Consider the following 10,438-nt stretch of genomic DNA (forward strand, 5'->3'; position numbering starts at 1 on the left):
CTGAGTTCATGTCTCGCTACGCCTCCTTCCGATCCCTGAGCTTCCCTGCTCTCTGTTAGACTTGGATCACAGCAGACAGCCCTTCCACCCCTGCAGCCCTCTCATCAGCCTGCTCCTTTACTCACACACTGGGTTTGCAAGTCTCCTAATTCTAAGTTTTCTCTCTATCCTTTTGCACACGTCATTCCTTCTTTAGAATGTCACGGCTGTTTCTGTAATTTACCCTGTCTGCTCTACCACCAAGAATCTCTCAGTGGACCTCTTGGAGGAAGTAGAGGTCCTTCTTTCCCCCCCCTCTCCCCCATGTATTTCTTGTGGTTTCAACATCTAGACAGAGAAGTGAACATCTCAATCTCAGTTCTTTCTATCTTCTTTCAATCTCTCACTCTCCACTTTCTGACAATAGGTCGGAAGCATTCAATCATCGTGAAAAATGTAAGGCTTAACAGACTAATTGATGGAAGAATGCTCTTACAAGTAGCTAGGAAACTAGCTAAAAGCATAGTTAACATAGTTATGAACCTAACTGCATAAAACGTCATCTAAAAAACAAGAGTGGTTTTGGTGAGTAAGCGTACGATCCAACAGCGTCTTGCCAAGAGTTGAACTTGAAGTTATCAAAGTTGTGGATGGATGCAGCCATAGCATCACATGATGGCTCATGATCAGTAATTCCTGGGGTATTTATGACCTGTTAAATGTGGAGTTAAAGAAAGTCAAGCACAAACAATAGCACAGTTATATGCCACAGGTGTGTCCCCTCGGAAGGGTAGGAGGAGATTGAGTATGGCTGACAACAAGGCAGAAAATAGATACTAGGTACTTAATAGGTACCTTACTAGGTACCTAATTCTGAACACAATATTGCATACATTTCTTTGTTGGATACAAAGCTACTTTGCTGGCCCTGCCAACAAACGTTTCCTGATCCCAGCATTACGCTCATCTGGTGTCACCAAGGATGTCGTCAAAAATTCAATGACGAGAGAGAGTGTGTCTTTCCAACTCCGCTAAGAGAAAGTCATCCAATGCAAATCTCACTCAATAATCTCCTACGGAAGTCTCCCCCTAACTAATCCTAAATCAAAACTTAACATTGCGACAATATTAAACAACACACAAATCCACATTCCAAATCGAAAAAAAATACAAAATAGAGGGCCACAGATATAGCAGCCCTTCATAGCAGGCGGAATTCGCCACGAGGACACATCTCACCTGATCCAAACATGTGGAACTATGTTAGAAGGCCGATGAACATAAAGAGTCAATGTATGTGGAGGCGACGGGAGTCTAGGCGCCTGACTTCTCGGTCCTGCGGCGGAAGGCGCCGCCCAGCAGAGGCACCAGGACCTCCGGCGAGCGGTAGGAGCGGGCGCGGGAAGCGCCCGCCACCACGCCGCACAACCCCATCACGACCAGCACCCCGACAACAATTGCTATGGTGAGGACGTCGTACAGCGAGTAGGCACGGGCTGGGGAAGAAGAGCCATCGAAAACGTCGAACAAAGGTGTGTTTTTGTGTGTGTGAGTGTGTGTGTGTGTGTGTGTGTGTGCGTGCGTGCGTGTGTGTGTGTGTGTGCGCGCCACTCACTAGGCCACTCCACTTCGTAGGAGTACCCCAGGCTTTCTGGGGCGGAGACGAACATCTGGAGGTTGGTGACGGGAGGCCAGAACGGCACCATGTTGAACCTGCTGTTGTGACCGATGGGCGCGTCCTCCTCAGGATACATCAGCACACCTGGGAGTCAGCAGAGACACCAGCACCACAGCCTCCTCAGGAGAGTGTGTGTGTGTGTGTGTGTTTGTGCGCATTATTGCGTGTGAGTGTGTGTGTGTGTGTGCGTGCATGTGTGTTTGTCAGTGTGTGTGTGTGTGTGTGTGTGTGTGTGTGTGTGTGTGTGTGCGTGCGTGTGCACTTAAAGATACAATATGCAAGACTTGCGATTTCACCTAGCACCAATCTAAATTTAGGAATAAAAACTCAGCTCCTCATCTCTGCCTACTCTCTCTAAACCGCACCCACCCTTAAAAGGCTCGCTAAAGAAAGCCAACATGAGAATTCTCTGCACTTCTGAAGAATCAGAGTAAATAACTTGGATCCTTTTGGTATTAAATAAGTCTGCATGACAGAATGTGTTTGAGATCACATTCCAAACTAAAATATTTAATAACTTAATTTTTTAATTACACTCAAGCCTTCATAAAAAATCTGACTTTGTAGTTGAATGATAACTTAATATTCAAATGATGTTGCAAATATGATATATTTAGATATATAATATCTAAATATATATATACTGGGATTAATTCAGAAAATATTCCTAGTATACACTAATCCTCTTTTTTATTTCATCATTATGATGGTTTAAGAATAAGATGATGATGAGGAGGATGAGGAGGAAGAACGTGAAACCCATCATCCTAACACCACCATGAATGACGCCCACACGTCCAGGTGACTGTTTCCTGTACCATGACTGTGTCTCCGGAGCCACTCGTCAAAGATGGCGTCGGTGAAGGTGTGGAGCAGGACAAAGACGGGGTCGTTGGGGGACAGGTGGGTCTGTCCCCCTGTGCCGTTCAGGAACAGGTGGGCCAGGTTGTGGAGGCTGCGGACCGCCGGGTCGTACATCCCCTTTGGGGCGCTGTAGCCTAAGAGAAGGAAAGAGGAAGTGAAGCAATGATGATGATGATGATGATGATGATGAGGGGCGAGGCCAGACAGCCCCATAACCATGATAAGACCTATGTCAAATGATCTTCAAGTTGTAGGAATGTCTTCATTACTATTCATAATCAGATGTATTTCTGATTCACAAGAAGATACCCTGGTTTAATACTCTGAGGATGCATACAAGTAGGTGAGGATGTGGGGATGGAACCCATCACCTTCAGTCTGGGAGAAATAACCGCTAGCCAATACATTATTATTGAATTTCCCTTTTCATTTGATTGAGAGACCCTAGGACCTCCAATTGTGTGCTTTTCAATTGAGGCCAATTGAGCCCCCCCCCCCCCCCCCACACACACACACACACACACCTTCGAGGGTGTTCCTGAAGCTCCCGGAGGAGGTGGAGTAGTACGGAGGGGTGTCAAAGGTGTTTAGCTCCAGGCAGTCCACTACGTCCTGGGGCTTGGGCAGTCGCTGGACCATGGGCCGGGCTGTGTTCCCCGCAGGGTTCCTCCTGATGGGGCTGCTCTCTGTGCCTGCAGGGGAGAAGGAATCATAACGGGTCAAACGTTGGTAAAGAAATTAGGAAATTCTATGATCGCAAATGGTACGCTTATCCGATGTTCCTCGACCTTACTGCCACAAGGTGGCGCCAACGTTCCGCAGAGTAATGCCCCGTGAAACACCTTTCTTGTCCTAAAATGTATGTCAGGAATAAAAATAAATATCTAATATTTTCTCAGAATAATGTATTCTATTGTGGCGATACCTTCTAACTAGATCTCAATTCTGGACCTTTGAAAACGCAGTACCGGTAAACTTGCCTTTGCTGTGCATAGATCAATCAACAGGGATGGAAAAAATATCTAACTTCCTTATTTAGGTGTTGCACCAATTAAACTAATCACCCACATATCCTGTCTTTTACTTCTCTCTTCTTTGGTGCACACAAACACACACACATGCACACACACACACACACACACACACACACACACACACACACACACACACACACACACACACACACACACACACAAAGATAACTGAGTTGTCAGTTGAAATAATATTCTCTTTGATCACAGGAACCAGAAGACGTCTAGGTTTGTTATATCCACCGAAACATGCACAAATTAGGCAGCCCCACATCCCCATGTAAGGAACTGTGTGTAGGAAACACAGAATAACAGTCACTCATGATTCCATAAAGGGATTAAAGAGATGGAGTACAATCCCACTGGTTACTTTGATGCTCTTTGAATTAGCTCTCAACTCTCAATATACAATGTATTGCAATAAGGGCCAACATTGTTTTTTTTTTATGTTTTTTTATATTTATTTTTGTGTCCGCACAAAACACAAAATAAGAAGGATTTCAACTGGTACAATCGTTTACTTTAAGGTGCATTCAATTTTCAACACCACTGAGTATATTAGAAACCTGAAAGGGGGTCATAATTGAGTGAGTGATCCAATCTCTCATCTGAAAGGACCCTGTGCATAGCTCCTACCACACAAAAGCGCACCATACACAGTGTGTAAATGACCCTACCCTCAGTGACCATAACCACACACACTGTGCTAGACTAGGCTTGTGAGACAAAACACAGTGCACATTAGATTCTCTCTGTAGATCAGTCTGGCCTCAAGCCTCTTGAATGCCTCTCCCAAAAGGAAAGGAAAACGGAGGCGGCCATGAATGTGCAGCAATCGAAATAGTTTTATGTGAACTAGAAGAAAAAAATGTATTCAAAGACGAATAGAGCTTTCTTTTGAGACGTAGACACAGTTCAGTACTCCTCTGTCAGTGCTCTGATAACTTTGAAAATGGATTGAAAATGTAGAGGAAGAGTTCAAACAAGCATTCCTCCTCTGATGGAGTAAACTTGGAATGCACCTCCAGAGGCGGGGTACTTGAAGGAAGGAGCCCCTGACTTTGGAGCAGAACGCCGCCTCTTAATGCCCGTCAACAGCTGCAGCGCATTAGATAAACCTGATGATGTTCTGCACGCTCTCTCTACGAGCCGTTTGACCTTTCCCTTATGCGCTTCAGGCTCCAGTCTCCATCAGCTCACCCCCTATCGCAGTTAAAACTAGCTAGATGTGTGTGTGTGTGTGTGTGTGTGTGTGTGTGTGTGCGTGTGTGTGTGTGTGTATGCATCGTGTGTGTAGTCTGTGTATCTTTGTGATGCGTTGTTGTAGTGCAGATGGCTAGAACATGGAAGACAAAACACAGTCAACAAAAAAAAAGGATGTTGGAATAGAATTAGGTTTTAGGTAAAATATGCAACCTTTAGGAGATAAAAGATCATGATCTTTTTTGAGTCAAGAGGATTTAGGTTTTTTTTGTGTGCATCAAAGGTTTGTGTGTTTGTGCATTGTAAAACTTTTTTACTGTACAATGTAAAAAAAACAAGGCAAACGTTATTTCCCAAGATTCTTTGCAATGTGCAGTATATGGCTGTAAATTAACACATTGACTGATCAAATGCTTGGAGACACCCACAATGCACTGCTTTTCACAGCATTGTAACGTTAGAGGGGTAGTTCAGAATTTTGGACATAGGGCCTGATTCCCAAGTTAGCCTTGGTGTTCTTTATCATTGGAGACAGTTTTCAACACATTTCATTCAGTCCTTCTAGTTGCAGAGTTCGCTCGTGCTAGGCTAGCGCACGGCAACGGGCAATGCTAGCCTGCTAATAAAACAGTCTTAACCACTCCACAGTACAACCGAGGTAAATCAATTATAACGCCAGACTATAGATGTAAATGTCTGTGTTGATAGAATAATGTTAGAAATAAAACTAACCTCGCATCGCATGAATCACCCCATTTTGAGGGACTACTTTCTCAGCAGCAGCGGAATTTAACATAGGTATTAGTCCGCTGCTGCCGTAGCCTTCTACCAGGAACATAACTGTGCGTTCACACCAAAAGCTGTAAAGCGTTTTGAGCGATAAACACCCATTCACTTTCTTTTAGACATGAGCGATAAAGCGATAGGAGCGATAAAACGCTTGAGGGATAGCTTTAAAGCTGTAAAGCTGTAAATGAGAGTTGAAAACAGCTCAACTCTATGCAAATGAGCTAGTAGCGTTTCGGCTGTAAATGACCGCCAGCCAATCGGAATGTAGATGTCTCTCGCCGGCGTGGGTCCCTGTAAACATACGCGAGAACTTTAGCTCCTAGTTCCTCCCACACTTTTGTCCCTTCATCATGGTGCGTGAGAGAATAATTGCGGCTATTGCAGGGCATCATATTTGTCCGCGATTGCATAGCCAACGTGGTCTTATTATAGCCCGATCATTGACTAAAAAACACATAGACAGAATAAAGCATCCAGCATATGATTTCCACAATGTATGAGGGCATACGCATTCCGCAAAAGGGATGGTCGCACAGTGGAATGCTGATGGAAACCAGCGGACGAGCAGTGGGTGGAGATGTGCGCGCATTTCAGGGAGATACCGCACAAAAAGATATTTCTAAATTGTCAGTTTGCCATGTGTCTGCCTGGCACAAATGCTCCCGTTGAGCGGATCTTTTCCATAATATACAATACTATACACACACACACACACACACACACACACACACACACACACACACACACACACACGATAACGATCAACTAAGCTATAATCTAGCATATAAGCAATCGCTCCATTAATTAGTTATTCAGTGTTTCATGTATTTATGCTTATTATTCTTTTTCGATTGACCAAACTTATGACTATCTTGTGTTTTTGTGGCTCGGCATCAGCAGCAGCACTTGCCTCAACTACGAGCGTGCAGGCAAAAAGCGCGGCTCCTTTAAATGGAAAAGCAAAATTGCAAGAGCGATATGAGCTGTAAATATTTTGGACAGCGTTGCGTTTTGAGCTATTCTGCGATTTTGCATCTTTTACAGCTTTTGGTGTGAACGTACAGTAACACTGCTGCTGAGACACAGCAAGTCCCTCAAAATGCAATGCAATGCAAGGTTGGTTTTTATTTCTAACATTATTCTATCAACACGGACATTTACATCGACCATCTGGCATTACAGTTGATTTGCCTCGGGTGTACTGTGGAGTGGGTAAGACTGTTTTATTAGCAGGCTAGTATTGCCCGTTGCCGTGCGCTAGCCTAGCACGAGCAAACTCTGCAACTAGAAGGACTGAATGAAATGTGTTGAAACCTGTCTCCAATGGTAAAGAACACCAAGGCCAAATTGGGAATCAGGCCCTATGTCCAAAATTTCGAACTACCCCTTTAAACCTAAATACAGTAGATTACTGTTAGGCACCGTCCACACGGACGAAAACGATCCATTTTCGTTTTATGTGGTTCAGGAATAGCTCCGTAAAGACGGAGTTGCGAAACCGCATCGAGCTGTAGAAACGTTGTGGTACACATTCCAGGCCCATAAGGGGCGCTGCTTCTGTTACAGAACTCCAGCAAGAAGAAGAAAAAGAAGAAGAAAAAGAAGAAGAAGAAGAAGAAGAAGAAGAAGAAGCAGCAGCGAGGATGCGCATAAAGCCTGCTCGCTGTTTACAAACATACAGTCCGAGAAGAACAGGCCCCGTCCAGACGGGCGAAAATCATCTTTTCCCCTCCGTTTTCCTTTGCTGCGTTTCAGGAATATCTCTGTTAAGACGGACTCATTGCGAAAATGCATCGAGCTGTAGAAACGCTGTAGTAAATAGTCAAGGCGCTGGTTCTCCGCAAAAAAAAAGTGGAGCGCATCAAGCCTGCACGTATACAGCCTGCACGCTGTATACAAACACGAGGAGATGCAACCTTTTAAATTGAGCAGAAATACTTTTTAATGTACAATTAGTAATTCAATTTATCAAGGGGCTGTATTTAAAGCTACAAAACAAATACAAATAAAAAAATTATAAAAATTTCAACGCAACTCTGATATCGCACAGCTGGGGGGGGGGGGGGGGGGGGACAATCGTTTCAAGCGTCCACACGAATCCTAACATGAAACCGCATATGTCCGGATATATTTGGAACCACCCTGGGACATGGTTCCAGAAAAGTGTGGTTTAGGGCACCGTGTCCCCGGATCCGTCTGGAAGGCCGGCCGAAACGCACAAGACTTAAGCGGCTTCACCAAAAAATTGGTTCCGTCTGTATGGTGCCTTAGATTACATTAAAGTCTTACAGTGTGTGTGTGTGTATGCCTGTGGTTAAACCATGTGTGTGTTTGTGTGTGTCTGGCGTGTGTGTGTATGTCAATAATTGAACTGTGTCTGTGTGTAAGTCTGTATTTGTGTGTGTGTGTCTGTGATTGAACTGTGTGTGTGGGTGTATTTGTGTTTGTGTATATCTGTGATGGAAGTGTGTGTGCACTGTGTCTGTGTGGGTGTGTGTGCGTGTGCCCCTCACTGTTGCAGACGGTCCCCAGCGTCTCGTAGTCGTCCAGGCCCCCGCAGACCACCCTCCAGCGGGAGAACACTGAGTTGGGGCTCAGGGCCCCGCGGTCGGAGCGGCTCCGCGCCCCCAGTAGCTCGTCGGTGCAGACGTCACACACGTTGCCCCCGGTGGCAAAGTTCCAATAGGGCAGAGCGAAGCTGGGGTCCCCCAGCATGGCCTGGGGGGACGAGGACACACAGAGAGGAGGGGGTCTTCATGTGGATGTTGTTCTATGCATTGTACCCATGCATTGGATTACACTCATATCTTTTCACCTGACTGTGTGTTGACATGTTGATGTGACCTTTCTCTCGTGCGCTGTCCTACCCGCCCTCCCATTTTCCTTCCCTCCGTCACCTGTTTTTTCCTTCCATTCTTTTTTCCTGTTCTCTATCAAGTTCCAGTAAAATAATCGGTATCCTCCCAGGTTGTACCCTTTCTCGTTTCCTTCCTTCCCTCGTTCTTCCTTTCTCCTCTGATCCCTTTCGATCCTCCGTCCTCCCTTGCCTTCCTCTAATCTGTTTTTCTGTTCTTCATCCACTGCTCCTCCTTCATCGACCTCAAGCCTTTGCACCCCCCCCTCCCCCCCTCCCACCCACCTCCATGTCTCTCTCCCCCTCCCCCCCTCCCACCCACCTCCATGTCTCTCTCCCCCTCCCACCCACCTCCATGTCTCTCTCCCCCTCCCACCCACCTCCATGTCTCTCTCCCCCTCCCCCCCTCTCACCCACCTCCATGTCTCTCTCCCCCTCCCCCCCTCTCACCCAGCTGCATGTCTCTCTCCCCTCCCCCCCTCCCACCCACCTCCATGTCTCTCTCCCCCTCCCCCCCTCTCACCCAGCTGCATGTCTCTCTCCCCCCCGACCACCTACCTGCATGTCTCTCCCCCCCCTCCTCACCCACCCCCATGTCTCCCCCCCCTCCAACCCACCTGCATATCTCTCTCCTCCCTCCCCCCCTCCTCACCCACCTCCATGTCTCTCTCCCCCCTCCTCAACCACCTCCATGTCTCTCCCCCCCCCCTCCGACCCACCTGCATATCTCTCTGCTCCCTCCCCTCCTCCTTACCCACCTGCATGTCTCTCTCCCCCCCTCCCACCCAACTGCATGTCTCTCTCCTCCCCTCCCACCTGCGTGTGTCTCCCCCCCCCCCATCTCACCCACCTGCATTTCACTCTCTCCCCCTCCTACCTGCATGTCTCTCTCCTCCCCTCCCACCTGCGTGTGTCTCTCCCCCCCCGCTTCCTCACTCACCTGCATGTCACTCTCCAGCTGCAGCAGGTGGAAGCGGTGCCAGGTGAGGAAGCCGGGCCCCTCGTGGGAGAAGTCGACCCCTCCGAAGCTGGCCTCCCCGGGCCCCTGGTACGTCTTGCTGACTGAGTAGTAGTGGCTCCACACAAAGTAGTTGTAGATGGAGATGTTCTCAAACTGGGGCTGTTCGCCGTCGGGCCCCAACACCTCTGGATAGCTTAAGAATGCCGGGGGAAGAATGCCATATAAACTGTGTGTGCACTTTGTTTCCTAATTTTGTAGTATAATTCTGATGTGACTATAAAGTCAACCCTTTGGCCCTTAGAGTCACAAGCTGAGTGAGTAAGGTAAGCTACCTATAGTCACACCAAGCAAAGCGCCCTGCTCATGTGACTATTAACATAGTGGTCACATGTTTCTTATACCACGGTGGCCCTTTCAGACATTAAACAAATGTCAGGCTTTAGGGGTGATCGCTTTCTTCTGGAAGATTCTTGAGTGGCCGTGTTCTAAATACTCATTATTTAAAGGTGGCACATTATACCACCAGGTGTGGGTGTGATTAGCCGTTACAAGCCGTTTGGAAAATCTGCCTCTTCTGACATCACAAGTGGCCGCGTCCACCTAGATGTGTGCTCGATAGATGAGCAATGTTTGCTGCAGTCCACTGGGCAGGCTGGTAGACTGATCTAACAAGCACACATCTAGGTGGAGAAGCCCACTTGTGATGTCCGGGAAAGGTGACATAATATGTCACCTTTCCCGAATCCTATTTTGAAACTGACCTATAACCATGCTCCGAGCTTGCTTCCACCTCTTATAAAACCTCTCTGTTGTAACTGAGGCAGCAAGGGGGTTGAGGTTACAAGACTGACCTCAGCCCTTCCTTTACCGACACCGCACTGCAACTCTGGTAGAGCTTGAGGGTGAACAAACATGCTTGGTAATCTTGCCACATGGAATTGATACATCATTTATATGACCATGTGTTTTTAGCCCCCCTGGGAGTCTTCCAACGTGCAGAACACGGTACTACTTACTGGAGATGAGATGGGTAACGGTGGGGACTCATCTCATCTTTGTAGTACCATATTCTAGGCTGT

The 10,438-nt window shown here is 46.9% G+C and overlaps 1 protein-coding gene across 1 annotated transcript in view; it reads right to left on the reverse strand.

Annotated features, from left to right (window-relative positions):
* Positions 1–1,293: 1,293 nt before the first annotated feature.
* LOC307071308 (5,6-dihydroxyindole-2-carboxylic acid oxidase-like) overlaps positions 1,294–10,438 on the reverse strand; it is a gene marked incomplete at both ends in the record, with an annotated part of 10,789 nt that continues 1,644 nt past the window's right edge. The window contains 6 exons of the mRNA XM_079730294.1: positions 1,294–1,475; positions 1,595–1,741; positions 2,476–2,655; positions 3,046–3,213; positions 8,058–8,262; positions 9,339–9,552. Coding sequence (XP_079586420.1) covers positions 1,294–1,475; positions 1,595–1,741; positions 2,476–2,655; positions 3,046–3,213; positions 8,058–8,262; positions 9,339–9,552 — 1,096 coding nt within the window. The remainder of the gene's footprint in view (positions 1,476–1,594; positions 1,742–2,475; positions 2,656–3,045; positions 3,214–8,057; positions 8,263–9,338; positions 9,553–10,438) is intronic.

The sequence above is a fragment of the Pollachius pollachius genome (assembly GCF_949987615.1).
Source record: "Pollachius pollachius genome assembly, chromosome: 2".
Classification (NCBI taxonomy): Eukaryota; Metazoa; Chordata; class Actinopteri; order Gadiformes; family Gadidae; genus Pollachius; species Pollachius pollachius.